This window comes from Neodiprion fabricii, chromosome 4, assembly GCF_021155785.1.
Source record: "Neodiprion fabricii isolate iyNeoFabr1 chromosome 4, iyNeoFabr1.1, whole genome shotgun sequence".
Classification (NCBI taxonomy): Eukaryota; Metazoa; Arthropoda; class Insecta; order Hymenoptera; family Diprionidae; genus Neodiprion; species Neodiprion fabricii.
In genome coordinates, this window is record NC_060242.1 from 12,761,150 (window position 1) to 12,779,128 (window position 17,979).

General features: G+C 34.4%; 1 protein-coding gene and 1 non-coding gene across 2 annotated transcripts; both read left to right on the forward strand.

The window, feature by feature from the left end:
• The first annotated feature begins 6,626 nt into the window (after positions 1 to 6,626).
• Positions 6,627 to 11,693, forward strand: LOC124180643. The gene is made up of 2 exons (XM_046566391.1): positions 6,627 to 7,740; positions 7,843 to 11,693. Exons 1-2 carry the CDS (start codon positions 6,627 to 6,629, stop codon positions 11,691 to 11,693), a joined length of 4,965 nt encoding a protein of 1,654 aa, XP_046422347.1.
• Positions 11,694 to 14,366: 2,673 nt separating this feature from the next.
• LOC124181761 lies at positions 14,367 to 14,520 on the forward strand. The gene has a single exon (XR_006870566.1). It is a non-coding gene; the product is annotated as a U1 spliceosomal RNA (small nuclear RNA).
• Positions 14,521 to 17,979: the final 3,459 nt, after the last annotated feature.

The window sequence follows — 17,979 nt, forward strand, 5'->3', positions numbered from 1 at the left end:
TATGTTTTTCTCGAATTAGGAATTAATGGCGAGTAAATAAACGGATGGTTTCTCTGTAAAACAAAGATTTTCTTCAATCACGTTTTCTCTACAATCTTACAAACTTGATCATCAACAATATCTTATATTCTAGCTTTTAACCATTACCTGTAAAACAAAGAAACAACATTCAATGTTTATTTTCCACGCTGTTGTTATATTATTTTATGGAGCTCTTCTTCGACCAACTTTTCTCCCCACGTGTCTCTCCTTACGTAATGCCTCGCTGTTGCACAATCAGATGCCTGTTTTATCTACCCGCACCTCGTGCGGGAGATTTTGAATTAAGAGATTGAGGGAGTGCAATGCGTCTACCTTACATCTCCCTCCACCGTGGAAGAAAAAAAAAAAAATTTCGTTTACGTTTTTTTTTTTTTTTTTTTTTTTTTTTTTTTACTTTCGTTCGGTCTCTCCGTATCTTGTTATGCTGGGATAAACTTCGCAATGTGGAACAAGTTCGATTCCGATTTTTTGTGACCTGTGTCCACGCTATATATTGAATTTGACACTTTTTCTAAAACTCGGAAAGGACCGATTCTTAGTTCGTCTAACTTTTTCCTGTTTAGGCGATTACCATTTTCGACATACACATATTCTCCTACTTGAATTGTGTAGTCTTTCCTATTTTTGTCGTAAATTTTCTTGTTGTATGCGTGATACTTAATGCTATTTTCTAGAGCGGTTTTTCGATCTCTTTCTAGATCTTCGTTTATTGTTGGTCGTCTTAATTCTAATGGTAGTGTTGTCGTATCGGATCCTTCTAATAGGTGTTTTGGGCTAAACTTGGTGACCGTGTGTTCCGTTTCGTTGTATCTTCCTATGCATTCATGTGCTATGGTCGTCCATGCCTTTCTTTTGTTTTCTTCTTCATTTACTTGACATCTTATTTTGTTTACTATCGTCTGGTTTAGTCTTTCGTTTAACCCATTCGAGAATGCTGTATTCACTACTGTGAATACGATTGGTATGTTTTCCCCGTTTAAAAATTGTTTGAACTCTTTGGAGTTTATACCAGGGTATTGGTCCGATAGTATCATGCCAATGTTATTATTCTTTAATACTTTCTGAGTTAATTTGATAAAGTCGTTCGAGTTTTGTGTCTTTGATGTTAATATATACCCAAATCGTGTGAAATGGTCTACCAATAGATGTAAGTATTTTTTTGTAGATCGTGAACCACCGAAGCCCCCGATAGTGTCGATTGAAACTATTTCAAACGGATGTTTTGCGGGGCCTAATTGAGACATTAGGCCAATTTTTTTCTGCCCTCTTGATTTATTTTTTATACAAATCTCGCAGCATTTACATATCTCTTTTATATTTTTTTTAAAGTTCTTAGCTGTATAGTGTTGGTGTTCGTCTGGAACTCCGAATGAGCGGCCGTCCGGTGTCTCGATTGAGGTTAGGCACAGCACGTTCGTTTTCCCATCCGAAGTCCCTTTAATCGTCAACCCGAATCTCAATTTATCAATCGTGGGTTTTCTTTACGAGAATGTTGTTTTATAATATGTTCTTCTCGAATTAATGGCGAGTGAATAAACGGATGGTTTCTCTGTAAAACAAAGATTTTCTTTAATCACGTTTTCTCTACAATCTTACAAACTTGATCATCAACAATATCTTATATTCTAGCTTTTAACCATTACCTGTAAAACAAAGAAACAACATTCAATGTTTATTTTCCACGCTGTTCTTTCTTTATTTCACTTCTGTTGTTATATTATTTTATGGAGCTCTTCTTCGACCAACTTTTCTCCCCACGTGTCTCTCCTTACGTAATGCCTCTCTGTCGCACAATCAGATGCCTGTTTTATCTACCCGCACTTCGTGCGGGAGATTTTGAATTAAGAGATTGAGGGAGTGCAATGCGTCTACCATACATATAAATAAACGTATTTATATTTAATCATATCAATGTATCATATTTGAACATATACATACATATGATTTTTGATTAACTTTTAAAAAAAGAAAAATTTGGAATAAAAAAATTTTTTTACAATGATTAAATTCATTAAAAATGAATATAATTGTTCAAAAAATTCTATATATTTTTCAATCATTAGCTCACATATTAATTAAAATATGAATATTATCCGTTAAGAAAAATAATTTATTCAAATCAATTATTTCCTTGTTTTATTAAATTATTCAACCTAATTACCTCCGTGTATATTCAATTCTATTAATGTATAATATACATATATATATATACATATGAAAAATAATTAGTTTAATCAATTATATCCTTTTTTCATTAAATTATTTGACTTAATTAACTCCATTCACATTCAATTATAATAATATATAATAAAAATATAAACAAATGTATTTATATATTAAATTATATTGATGCGTAATATTCAAACATATACATACATATATATTATGATTTTTAATTACCTTTCAAAAAGAAAGAAATTTGAAAGAAAAAAATTTTTTTTACAATAACTAAATTCATTAAAAATAAATATAATTATTTAAAAAATCACATGTGTTTTTTAATTATTTGCTAACATGTTAATTGAAATATAAATATTATTCGGTAAGAAAAATCATTCATTCAAATCAATTATTTCCTTATTTTATCAAATTATTTGACTTAATTACCTCCATTTATATTCAATCGTATTAATGTATAATATACACATATATACATATATATATATATATATATATACATACATATATATATATAATAATATACATACATATATATATATATATATATATATATATATATTATAATTTTGAATTCACTTCTAAAAAAAGAGAAATTCGAGAAAAAAAAAATTTTTCACAACTAGGGGCTTCGCCCTTGCGCGCTTCGCGCGCCAACCCCATCTCGGCGCTACGCGCCTCACTATTTCCTTACGCATTGTCTAGTAGACAGGGGAATTCCTTCATGTTGATTTGATGACAGGTCTGCACTTGCTGTCCACTTCAATTCCTTCTGTGCTTACTTTTCTTTTTTTCATCAATCTAAGCTTCCATTCATTGGTTGAAAATTGGTGTTCCTTCTCTATTGATATCGATCTATCTCCTTGACTCGCTGAATTATTTTTGCTACCGCTCTGCCCGTTATTCTCCAAAATCACCTCGTCTCCATCGCCTTGTCTGCTGGTTGAAACTCCTCCTTTCTGTTCGTTGGTTAAAAAGCCAGTATGATATTTTTTGTTCGCTTCCCTATATTTTCGCTGCTGTCCTCATCGTCTAATTTTTCGCTCTTCTATGTCCATCACATTGGTTGGTCATCCTCTTAATTTATTTTCCAAATCAATAATCACAATCGATTCTTCTAATTCTTCGACACCCTTCGTTGAATTATTTTTACTACCGCTCTGCCGGTTATTCTCCGAAATCACCTTCTTTATATTATTTTTTTCTCTATATTTGCGTTGCTGTTCATTCCACAAAACACCTTTTTCTCTTGTGGTCAACATAGATCCTGGTCGTCCTCTTACCTGGTTATACGAATATTTGATGGATATCATTCTATGGCTTATTTGGTTCTTCGCACTTACAATTTTATTTTCCGCTTTCTTTTGTGATACTTCCGACCATCCACCATCTTCATCGCCTTGTCTGCTGCTTGAAACTCCTCCTTTCTCCATTGTCATTGTAAATCCTGGGTGTCCTTTTGACTGTTTGGTGATATATTTAGATTTACTATTATTTGATTGTTAGCTTTCATACTTATTACTCACTATCTGAATTTTATTTTGGTTCTGCAAGACATCAAAGTGTCCACTGTCTCCGTCGCCGGTGAAGAGTAGCGAGAATTGTGTTTCATTTTGTGATCCGATCCGGTGTGGATGCATTTGTTCTTCGCGATACACGATTAAACATATCTTAAAAATGTCCGCAGCTGCAGCTAATTCTGCTTCTCAACCGTATATTCTATTTTTATTCATATGTGATTTGTAATCACCAGGTCACCTAATCACAGCACCGTTTGACTCATTACCTGTAATAAAACCCGCAAATGTAGACCAATTATCCACTATATTTGGAACGATACTCAGTCTCACCTCTGCGTGTCGATCTTGAGTGCCGTATACACAATACGCCAACGCGCGAAAAAGACAATTCCCGTCGGGAATCATCTTGATAATTTTCGTTTGCATGTTCATTTTTTGCGCGTCAGAAACAGATACCTATAAAAATATTTGTCAAAGACTGTCATAAACAGCCGATGACAGCTGTCAAAGGGTTTGCTAGATGCTTTTTGTCTTGTTTTCGGGATCTCACCCCACCGCCAACTTCATGCGTATACTATTGTTATTATAATCTTTTTTTTACTATTGTTATTATAATCTTTTTCTACGTTCATTTGTTTGAAACTTTTTTATTAGATAGAGAGATAATTAGATTCATTAAAAATAAAAATAATTATTTAAAAAATCCTGTATATTTTTCAATCATTTGCTCGCACATTAATTAAAATGAAAATATTATTCATTGGGGAAAATAATTTATTTTATCAATCATTTCCTTTATTTATTAAATTATTCCACATAATTACCTCCATTTATACTCAATTATAATAATGTATAATATGAATATAAATAAATGTATTTATATTCAATTAAATTAATGTATAAAACACGAATATATATATATATATTATGATTCTTAATTTACTTTTACAAAAAGAGAAATTTGAAAGAAAAAAAATTTTTTTACAATAATTAAATTCATTTAAAATTAATGTAAGTATTAAAAAAATCCTATGTATTTTTCAATCATTTGCTCACATATTAATTAAAATATAAATATTGGTCATCAAGGAAATGCCGTTCAATTTACTCTATGAATCGTATCAGGAACATTTTTACAATGGATTAGAACTAATTATAAGGTTTGGAGAAAACATGCAGATCAAGAAATAATTATTCATTTAATTTCATATTTTTAATTTTCAAAAATTAATTATCCCTCAATTTGAGAAAAATAATTTATTCAAATTGATTTTTTTCTTATTTTAATAAATTATTCAACCTAATTACCTCCATTTGTATGTAATTATATTATTGTATGATATATTATTGTATAATATAATAATGTAAGATATATATTTTTTTTTAAAAGTAAATTAAAAATCATAATATATATATAAATCTATATATATATATATATATATATATATTTATATATATATAAATATATATATATATATATATAAATATATTATAATTTTCAATTTACTTTAAAAAAAGGGAAATTTTTGAGAAGAAAATTTTTTTTAACATGAATTATATTCATTGGAAATAAATGTAATTATTGAAAATATCCTATATATTCCTTAATTATCCGCTCACATATTATCCGAAATTCAGATATTATTCATTAAGAAAATGCCATTTAATTTACTTTATGAATGATAATTTGAAACATTTATACAACGTATGAGAACTTATTATAAGGTTCAAAGAAAACATATAGATAGATAAATGTTGAATCCGCGCTGTAAATTAGCGGCATTCTTTTTCACGTTTTACAGTTTTTAATTCTAATGTCTGCGTGGACATTTTAGTCACGTCTTAAGGTCATAAACTATTCAACTTCTGGAAGTTCCCATCCCTTATGGACGAATTGCGTCGACTAATTTGCAAAAAAGGATACTCCTTACGCCGGTCTGCCACATCTGGCAGCCAGTCTTGCAATCTCGACAAATTCTCTACTTTCTACTCGTAAATACCTTTGCCGACCTACCAATCCTCTAATCTTCACCTTTCGTTACTTGTTTTTTTTTGTGACGTGTATCCTAAAACGCCCGCACGGGCATCGCACATTGGGAATGTACGTTTCTGCTTCTGGCTCACGTGCTCACTCCCACTCCCAAGCAAAATTCACCCCTTCTCTCAAGGGACAATCCTACCCCTTCCAGTAGTTTTTTGGCCATCGGAACTTAGCTAATTTTTAAAACCTACCTTTAAGATCAGATTTGTTTCGACCAACGCGAAGAGAAGACCAACTTACTCTACTGCCACAACTTCTTCTCCCTACCCCGCGTGAATCTCATACAACCGAACTCAACAGTGTATTCAAATTATTTCAAGTCTGTTAATAAATATATTTGTTGACTAAACCTTATAACATTGAATCATCTTTGAGTCAAACCCAATTGTCTCAAGGAAGCCAGTGCATCAAAAATCTTTCCCGATTGGTTTGACGAGGACTTACAACCCTCGTTGGTAAAAATCTCTTACCGCCATCGATGCCGAGCGCAAACATTTTGGTCCTTCGAGCCGGATAACTACAAAAACTAACGACTTTTTCAACGAAGTATCATTGTTATCCAAGAACTGTTGCCATAAAAAAGTCCACGTCGGAAAATCACCCACAACAACGGTAATTCATCGCTACTCAACGTAGCAGCCACGCAAACCTCAACAATCGGTAAGCTCGTTAATCTATCAAATCACCAATCGTCTCCCTTTCCTTCCTAAATTACCACGCAACTGTCAAATACTCCGTAAAAAATACCAGAAACGCAAGGCTCTAGTGGAGATCGAGCAAATGAACTCGTAGAATTGCATCAATCGCGAGGTCTAATGAAACGTCGACTTACGCACTTTGAAAAAATGCTCGTCGAAGAAACAGGAACGGGTGAATCGGATCGCGTGTATCTCAATAAACAATTCCAAACTCTTCAAGAACGTTGGAACAAATTTTTCCCCCTACAAGAAAAAATAGAACGAATTAATCCTACAGATGTAGAACAAGATGAAGGTTTACACATGGAAGATAGATATTATCAAATCATCGCGAAGGTTAGCAATATATTGCCGAACTTGCAACGCGACACCTCATCTACCACGACGGTATCAGATCCTGAAGCAAGCATCTCAGTACCCAGTTCTTCAAATATTCCGGTGAGGTTACCACAAATTCAGCTAAGTAACTTCGACGGAAATCATGAAGACTGGGCGCCCTTTTACGACATGTTTACCGCGCTCATTCACGAGAACAAAGATCTAACTCTAGTGCAAAAATTTCAATATTTACGATCTGCACTTAAAGGAAGAGCTCTCAAAACCATAGAATCATTAGAAATAACCGGACGAAATTACGAGGATGCCCTAACAATGCTGAACAAAAATTATGATCGGAAACGGCAGGTAATTGAAAGACACTGGATTGCTCTTAGCGAATTTCCACGTGTCGCAAAGGAATCATCCGGATCGTTAGAAGAATTAGTGGATGCCTTTCGACAACATCTCCGAGCGATCGAAAATAAGGGTCAATCCGTAAAGACGTGGAGCATCCCCATAATTCATCTCATTCGGTCAAAAATCAACGTATCGTTAATGACAGAATGGGAGCTATCGATAAAAACTAACGAAGTTCAATCATACACCGACTTACTCGATTTCCTTGAAGCTCGAGCGAATTGCTCAGAACATACCTTGACCGCGCCAAAGACCACAACCTCGAACCCAAGGGCCATAAACTCTCGAAACTTTAAGCCAGGTACGGCGCGTCGCGAACGACAGGGAACGCACCTCCGCGGTCAAAGTTTCGTTACAACGACGAACGCTTCTTCAACCAAACCAACGTGCCCCATATGCAACCAATCTCATAAAGTTTATGGTTGCGAGGACTTTCAAAAAATGACAACTCAAGAGCGGATCCAAGCTGTATCGAAGGCGGAACTCTGCATGAATTGTCTAGGAAGGCAACATTCGGCAAAAACCTGTTTGTCAGCACGAAATTGCCAAACTTGTAACAAGAGACATCACTCTTTGTTACATGAAACTAAGCCAGCTACGAAATCTAACGAAACATCAGCATGACTAGCTTCAGAAACCGAAGTATCACGAACTCCGCAGCCCAGCTCTGCATCATCATCTAACACAGTCGCCGATCAATTGATTGCAACTGCGAAAATTCTTGTGTTGGATAACTCTGAACGACTCATATCGTGTAGAGCCGTTCTCGACACAGCTTCGTCGATTAATCTCATCACTGAAACCTTAGCAAACGAACTCAACTTGCCGAAAGGGACGTGCTCCGTTCCCATCGGCGCTGTAGATGGTATGTCAACCATTTCTCACTACGTGATCCAAGCCACAATCCAATCTCGGATTACCGGATACAAGAAGACTCTTGACTTCTTCATTGTTCCCCAAATTAGCTCACTCACGCCTCCAGAACATGTCGATTGCTCCTCTATAGTGATCCCAAAAAACATTCGGATGGCTGATCCTGATTTTGACAAACCAGCTCCACTACAGATCTTGTTGAGCGCAGGTCCCTCTATGGCCACGCTCTCAATCGGGACAATCCGTCTCTCATCAACTCAGGACCCAGATCTTTATCTACAAAAAACCTTACTTGGTTGGGTCATCGTGGGTAATATCTCTTCCCATACAATAATCGATCAGCAAACAAGCAGCGCTACCTGCAACACGTTGAAACTACAGGAGGATATGAGCAGGTTCTGGGAGCTGGAAGAAGGCCCCGTCACCAAATATCTCTCCGCAGAAGAACAATCGTGTGAAGATCATTTCACAAAACATGTATCTCGCAATCCTAGCGGACGTTACGTCGTAGCCCTACCTTTCAACGAAAAGAAAAACCAGCTCGGATTATCCAAAGATCTCGCTCTTCGACGTCTCCAAACTCTCGAACGACGCTTCGCCAAGGACGCTCATTTCAAACAGCAATATACCGAGGTCATTGAAGAGTATATAAATCTCGGACACATGACAAGGGTACCATCTAACGACGAAGAAGGATTTTATCTCCCACATCACGCTGTCATCAAGGAAACCAGTCAAACCACGAAGGTACGAGTAGTGTTCGATGGTTCCGCTAAATCAACCACAGGGATATCGCTGAACGAATGTCTCATGACTGGACCAACTATTCAAGACGATCTTCTTACCTTAATCCTACGTTTTCGACTTCACAACTACGTCTTAACAGGAGACATCGAGAAAATGTATAGGCAATGTCTTGTTCGACCGGAGGATAGGAAATATCTACGAATTCTCTGGAAGGAAAACGACGGTTCAATCGCTACGTTCGAGCACAACACTGTGACGTTCGGACTCACGTCAGCCCCATTTCTCGCGATAAGAACCATAGCTCAACTAGTTGAAGACGAAGGTCAGGACTTTCCAGCAGCATCCCAGGCCTTAAAAAATGCTCTGTATGTCGATGATCTGCTAACAGGTGCACCAACAATCGAAGAAACTATTAACTTGAGGAACGAAGTTGTCGCTCTACTAAAACGAGGAGGCTTCAACTTACGCCAATGCGCTTCGAACGACATACGTGTGTTAGAAGGCTTGCCCGCAACCAAAGTAAATCTACAACTTCTAGCCGGTGATGATCCGAATCTCAAAACTCTGGGCGTATATTGGAATTCCGAAACAGATAATCTGATATACACCGTCAAACCTATAAACCTTTCATCACGCTTTACAAAAAGGACAATCTTCTCCGAAACTGCGCAAATCTTCGATCCCTTAGGATTGGTAAATCCAGTCATTGTTCATGCTAAGCTGATAATGCAAGAACTTTGGCGAATGAAACTCGATTGGGACGAATCCATTTCTACATGGCTTCATACCAAATGGACCGAGTTCGCAGGGCAACTCAACCTGCTTAACCAATTATCATTTCATCGAAACCTTCTTCATAAAAATGCGAAGGATATCCAAGTACATGGTTTTTGTGACGCTTCAGAAAAGGCTTATGGAGCCTGTATTTATCTCCGATCAGACAATGGTAACACCCAGGTATCCTTGTTCTGTGCCAAATCAAGAGTGGCCCTCATAAAAACGGTACAAACTATACCAAGACTCGAATTATGCGCAGCGCAATTACTCGTAGACTTGTACGAGAATATCAAATCAACTCTCTCGGTACCGATCAGTAAAACAATATTCTGGTCAGACTCGTCAATTACGTTGAACTGGTTAAATACATCTCCACATGTATTAAAAACCTTCGTGGCAAATCGAGTTGCAAGCATCCAATCACGAGCGAAGTCGGTAGAATGGAGACACGTCCGAACAAAGGACAATCCCGCCGATGCTTTATCTCGCGGACAATTACCGACCGAATTTACAAAAAACAGTCTTTGGATGCACGGTCCAGCCTGGCTGACAGAGGATGAAACTCAATGGCCGTCGATTACACTGAACGTAGCACAGGAAATTCCAGAATTACGTAATGCAACCTGCCTTATCATCACCGGAGGAGACTCGATGCTTGAACGATACAGTACGTTTACGGAGCTACAAAGAGTCACCGCTTATTGTCTGCGATTTAGAAACCGAAGAACAGGTCCTCTCATAGTAGACGAACTAAGAACAGTTACTCTACGCATTATCGCATGGATACAAAGAATCTGCTTCGCATCTGAGCTACACGATCTGCAACGAGGTCGTCCAATTAATTCAAAGAGTTGTCTAACACCTTTAGATCCTGGGATTGATGAAGACGGAGTCATAAGAGTCGGCGGTCGTTTAAATCATTCATCTCTCTCGTATAATCAGAAGCATCCCATAATTTTACCAAAAAACCACAAGATCACAGAACTCATCATCCGGAAGGAACACATCTCAGGCCTCCATGCCGGTACTCAAGCTACACTCTACAACCTCCGAAAAAACTACTGGATCATCGATGGACGACGACAAATAAGCAACGTAATCCAACACTGTGTGACCTGTGCCAAACTGAATCCTCGTCCAATCAATTACAAAATGGGTCAACTGCCAAACGTCCGGGTATCAGAAGCTAGACCATTTATTCATTCAGGCGTAGATTATTGCGGTCCATTCTTCATCAAAGAAAAACGTGTACGAAATCAAAACAAAGTCAAGGCCTACATAGCTGTTTTCACATGTTTAGCCACAAAGGCAGTTCACATAGAATTAGTGAGCGATCTTACCACCGATGCCTTTATTGCCGCACTACGACGTTTTACTGCCAGACGCGGCCGCTGTAATTCTATGTACTCAGACAATGGCACAAACTTTGTTGGGGCTAAAAACGAAATCCAGGAAATACAGACCCTAATACGTTCATCGGAGCATAACGAAAAGGTGCAAAACCATTTATCAGAAAAGGAAATCACTTGGCACGTTAATCCTCCATATTCACCGCATTTTGGAGGAATCTGGGAAGCCGTCGTCAAGTCGTTCAAACGGCATTTTTTGCGTGTAGTTGGCACTGAAACCCTCACTTTCGAACAACTGACTACTCTTGCAACCGAAATCGAAGCAATTCTTAATTCTCGCCCATTAACTCCTCTATCCTCTGACATTAACGACCTTCTCCCTCTCACTCCTGCACATTTTCTGATTGGTGACACGATGACAAGTTTACCCCAACAGGATTTCTCGGAGATTCCACCCAACCGTCTCTCCATCTGGCAAAATATTCAAAGGATGAGACAGTCATTCTGGGATAGATGGCACAAGGAATATCTGTCGGAACTCAACGCCCATTACCGATGGACCACCGGGTGTCACGCCATCAAGGAAGGCTCCTTCGTTCTCATCAGGGACGATAACCTTTCACCCATGCAGTGGCGCATGGGCCGCGTAACAACAATCCATCCAGGAGCAGACGGCGTGATCCGCGTCGTCTCCATCAGAACAGCGAAAGGGGTGGTCGATCGGGCCGTATAGAAATTGGTTCTATTACCAATTGATCCAGAAGCAGAGAACCTCTCTTAAACATATATCCGCCCCAATGTGTTTCAATCCAGACCTAATTTTGAGATTATAATTTTACCCCATAGATCATAACACTTATCTTTAATTAACGAATTAGCGAATTCAATTATCGGATTCATTCAATTTTGACCACAGTGTGCTCAACCCGGGGAGTATGTCGAATCCGCGCTGTAAATTAGCGGCATTCTTTTTCACGTTTTACAGTCTTTAATTCTAATCTCTGCGTGGACATTTTAGTCACGTTTTAAGGTCATAAGCTATTCAACTGCTGGAAGTTCCCATCCCTTATGGACGAATTGCGTCGACTGATTTGCAAAAAAGGATACTCCTTACGCCGGTCTGCCACATCTGGCAGCCAGTCTTGCAATCTCGACAAATTCTCTACTTTCTACTCGTAAATACCTTTGCCTACCTACCAATCCTCTAATCTTCACCTTTCGTTCCTTGTTTTTTTTTATGACGTGTATCCTAAAACGCCCGCACGGGCATCGCACATTGGGAATGTACGTTTCTGCTTCTGGCTCACGTGCTCACTCCCACTCCCAAGCAAAATTCACCCCTTCTCTCAAGGGACAATCCTACCCCTTCCAGTAGTTTTTTGGCCATCGGAACTTAGCTAATTTTTAAAACCTACCTTTAAGATCAGATTTGTTTCGACCAACGCGAAGAGAAGACCAACTTACTCTACTGCCACAACTTCTTCTCCCTACCCCGCGTGAATCTCATACAACCGAACTCAACAGTGTATTCAAATTATTTCAAGTCTGTTAATAAATATATTTGTTGACTAAACCTTATAACATTGAATCATCTTTGAGTCAAACCCAATTGTCTCAAGGAAGCCAGTGCATCGAAAATCTTTCCCGATTGGTTTGACGAGGACTTACAACCCTCGTTGGTAAAAAATCTCTTACCGCCATCGATGCCGAGCGCAAACAATAAATGATTATTTATTCATTTCGTCTTTTGAATTCTCTAAAATTGATTATTCTCCAATTTAAGAAAAATAATTCATTTAAATTAATTATTTTCTTATTTTATTAAATTGTATAACTTGATTACCTCCATTTATATTCAATTATATTATTGTATAATATATATATAAATAAATGTATTCATATTGAATTATATTAATGTATAATATATTAAGTTATGATATGTAAATATACACATATATATATAAATAATTTATTTAATCAATTATTTCCTCTTTTCATTAAATTATTTGACCTAATCACCTCCATTTATATTCAATTATGATAATGTATAATATATATATAAACAAATGTATTAAATTATATTAATGTATAATATTCAAACATATACATATATACATATTTTGATTTTTGATTAACTTTTAAAAAAAGAGTAATTTGAAAAAAAAAAGTTTTTTTACGATAATTAAATTCATTGAGAATAAATATAATTATTTAAAAAATCATATGTATTTTTCAATTATTTGCTCACATATCAATTAGGATATAAATATTATTCGGTAAGTAAAATAATTCATTCGAATCAATTATCTCCTTATTTTATCAAGGTATTTAACTTAATTACCTCCATTCATATTCAGTTGTAATTATGTATAATATACATATATATATACATACACAGATACATAGATATAATAATAAACATATATATATGTATATATTTTAATTTTGAATTTACTTTTGAAAAAAGAGAAATTTTTGAAAAAAAATTTTTTTTCACAATAATTAAATTCATCAAGAATAGATATGATTATTAAACAGATCCTGCATATTTTTTAATTATTTGCTCACATATTAATTGAAATAAAAATATTATACATTAGGAAAAATAATTTATTTCAATCCACTATTACTTTCTTCATTAAATTATTTGACTTGATTACCTCCATTAATATTCAATTATATTATTGTATAATATATATATAAATGAATGTATTTATATTTAATTATGTTAATGTATATTGTTCAAATATATACATATATAAATATCATGATTTTTAATTTACTTTTAAAAAAAGAGAGATTTGAAAAATGAAAAATCTTTTCACGTCAATTGTATTCATTAAAAATAAATATAATTATTGAGAAGATCCTGTATATTTTTTAATTATTTGCTCACATATTAATTGAAATAAAAATATTATACGTTAGGAAAAATAATTTATTTCAATGCACTATTTCCTTTCTTTATTAAATTATTTGACTTGATTACTTCCATTTATATTTAATTACATTAATGTATAATATATATATATAAATAAATGTATTTATATTAAATTATATTGATGTATAATATTCAAATATATATGTGTGAATATAGAAAGTGTTCTTCCTCTTCGAGACACAAATTTGTAAGAATGTCTGTAAGTGTTTGCATTTTGGAATCTTACGCTTCTTGGTGCGAAGCTCGTAAGACAGTCAATGACCGTCTAATATTTAAATGCGGATATGCATCATCAATATTAATATTAATCACGAGGCAATTTTCATTTTGTGAAACGTGTATAATTTTTGAACTACTGGTAAATTCGAAAAATTAACGACGAAGCCAGGAATCGAACCTGGTATCTAGCGATGCTTTACCGGAGCCTTACTCCACTAGACCACCTAGCCGCCCTGACTCTATATTATACTTACCTGGCGCAGAGGATACCGTGATCACAAAGGCGGTTCCTCCAAGACGAGGCTCTTCCATTGCACTACGGTCGAGCTGAACCTTGCGAATATCCCTAATGTGGATATCTCGGGCGTATTATTTTTGGTAGTTAGGCTAGGTGGTCTAGTGGAGTAAGGCTCCGGTAAAGCATCGCTAGATACCAGGTTCGATTCCTGGCTCCGTCGTTAATTTTTCGAATTTACCAGTAGTTCAAAAATTATATACGTTTCACAAAATTCAAATATATACATATATATATATCATGATTTTCAATTTACTTTTAAAAAAAGAGAAATTTTTGAAAAAAAATTTTTTCACAATAATTGAATTCATTAAAAATGAATATAATTCTTGAAAAAATCCTGTACATTTTTTAATTATTCGCTCACATATAAATTGAAATAAAGATATCATTCAATGAGAAAAATCATTTATTTGAATCAATTGTTTCCTCATTTTATCAAATTATTTGATTTAATTACCTCCATTTATATTCAATCGTATTAATGTATAATATACATATATATACACACATATATATATATATATATATTATTATACGTATATATATATATATTATAATTTTGAGTTTCCTTTTAAAAAAAGAGAAATCGGAAAAACAAAATTTTCTAACAATGATTGAATTCATTAGATGTAAATATAATTATTTAAAAAATCATATGTATTTTTCAATTATTTGCTCACATATTTATTAAAATATAAATATTATTCGGTAACAAAAATGATTTATTTAAATCAATTATTTCCTTATTTTATAAAATTATTTGACTAAATTACCTCCATTTATATTCAATCGTATTAGTGTATACTATACATATATATACATATATATATATATATATATATAATGATATATATATGTATACATGTATTATAATTTTGGATTCACTTTTAAAAAAAGAAAAATTTTTTCACAATAATTAAATTCATTAAAAATAAATATAATCATTCAAAAAATCCTTTGTATTTTTTGATCATTTGCTCACATATTAATTAAAATATAAATTTTATCCGTTGAGAGTAATAATTTATTTAAATCAATTATTTCCTTGTTTCATTAAATTATTCAACCTAATTACCTCCGATTATATTCAATTATATTAATGTATATCTTAATATATATAAATCTCGTGTCACGATGTTTGTCCTCAATGGACTCCTAAACCACTTAACCGATTATAATAAAATACGCACACCATGTGCAGTTCGATCCAACTTGAGAGATAGGACAGTTTAAATCTCAAATTATAGTCGCAATTATAATATATTGCTAATTATTTGTCTGTTATTATTTGACAGTCACAATTATCTGTTAACTCCGAATGATTCTAACAGATGTCGATACCTTTCGACTGGGTTGAGTAAGTCATCAATAGATGGCGCTGCTATGGTAAATCTACGAACGTGTCATATAAGCTACATTTTATCAGCATAACTAGCAACCCATCCCGGCTTCGCACGGGCATATAATAATATAATAAAAGAAAATACACAATGTTTACAGTGAGTTTCTAGAAAAATAACATTTATATTATTACTTAATATTATTATATGCCCGTGCGAAGCCGGGATGGGCTGCTAGTATATATATATATATACATATATACATATGGGCTATTCCGCGTCAACCGGATCAGTCATCTCTCAGATATTTTTTCAATTTGGCATGTGGATTGTGTGTGAGGAGTTAGATTTTTGTGCCGAAGCGCGAATCTCATAATGCAAAATTCGATTTTTTATTAACAATAACAAATTAGACTCCCATTTTTTTCAAAAATTCATAAGTTCGGCGAAAAATTAGATAGAATATATATTTTTCTTCAAATTACGCGGAAAGCTCTATAGAATTTAAAAAAAAATACGAAATGGTAAAAAAAAGTTGTTATCAATTGTTTATTCAACAATTAATTTTTCAAAGATTTTTAAAACAGTGACTGACACGATCAAAAAATTTTCTTAAGATTCTGACATGTTCCTTGAACTGTACTACAACCTGTGAATTAATTCCAGAGGGGTGTTTTTCTTCGTTTCCGAGTAAAAAATCATTAAAGGTGTCGATGCGCATGAAATTGCGGCGCGCCGAGTCTCTACGTAATGGCGGGCGGCCGGTTGCCGTACACCGCTGCCCCGCGGTGGCGTCGCAGCGTTATTTTAGAGTCATTTTCACGATGTAGGACATGATTGGAGAATCTGAAAAAAATACTGTACCTTCACAAGGCCTGCTCAAAGCGATAAGTGAAGTTTCAAGAATGTGTATTATATTCAATTATATTATTGTAGAATATACATATATATTAGGGTGCTTTTTTTTTGGACTATATTTTTTTTTTTCGGTCCCATCGTGAAATTTTGTTGGAAATACAACAAAAAAAATTCCCCAAAAGAATGAGCCCTTAATATTGATATTAAGTGCTCGCCCAAGGCATGTAAAGATTTCCCGCTTAAAATACACGTAAACTTCAATTTTTTTCTTTAAAACATTTACAGTTCAGAGGCATTCTATGGTGTAGTCTAGGACGTCAGTAGGTTTTCTTCGGAATGAAATGCTCTACAAAAGTGCTCACTGCGGTGAAGTCGTAACTCACACCGGCGAGTCGTACGGGCCACCCAAACCCAATTTTTTCATGAAATTCTTGTCTTTTTGCCCGTATCTCGTAAATAACAAGAGCTACAAAAAAAAATATACAACAAATTTGTGGGAAATTTAATTTTCTACAAAAAAGTTTCAGAAAACCAAATTGCTAACATCGATATTTATTGTGATATTGGGCTTTTAAGGTGAGGAAGTATGGAATTTTCATGAATTATTGAGTTAAATTGTCGAATTATTGATTGTCGAATATTTTTTTGTTTTGTAGCTCTTGTAATTGTAATGACAAGAATTGTAATTGTAATGACAAGAATTGTAATTGTAATGACAAGAGCTACAAAACAAAAAAATATTCGACAATCAATAATTCGATAATTTAACTCAATAATTCATGAAAATTCCATACTTCCTCACCTTAAAAGCCCAATATCTCAATAAATATCGATGTTAGCAATTTGGTTTTCTGAAACTTTTCTGTAGAAAATTAAATTTCCTACAAATTTGTTGTATATTTTTTTTTGTAGCTCTTGTTATTTACGAGATACGGGCAAAAAGACAAGAATTTCATGAAAAAATTGGGTTTGGGTGGCCCGTACGACTTCGCCGGTGTGAGTTACGACTTCACCGCAATGAGCACTTTTGTAGAGCATTTCATTCCGAAGAAAACCTACTGACGTCCTAGACTACACCATAGAATGCCTCTGAACTGTGGATGTTTTAAAGAAAAAAAATTAAAGTTTACGTGTATCTTAAGCGGGAAATCTTTACATGCCTTGGGCGAGCACTTAATATTAATATTAAGGGCTCAATCTTTCAGGGAATTTTTTTTGTTGTATTTCCAACAAAATTTCACGATGGGACCGAAAAAAAAAAATAGTCCAAAAAAAAGCACCCTAATATATATACATATATACATATATAATAATATACATATATATATATTTTACAATTTTAAATTGACTTTTGAAAAAAGAG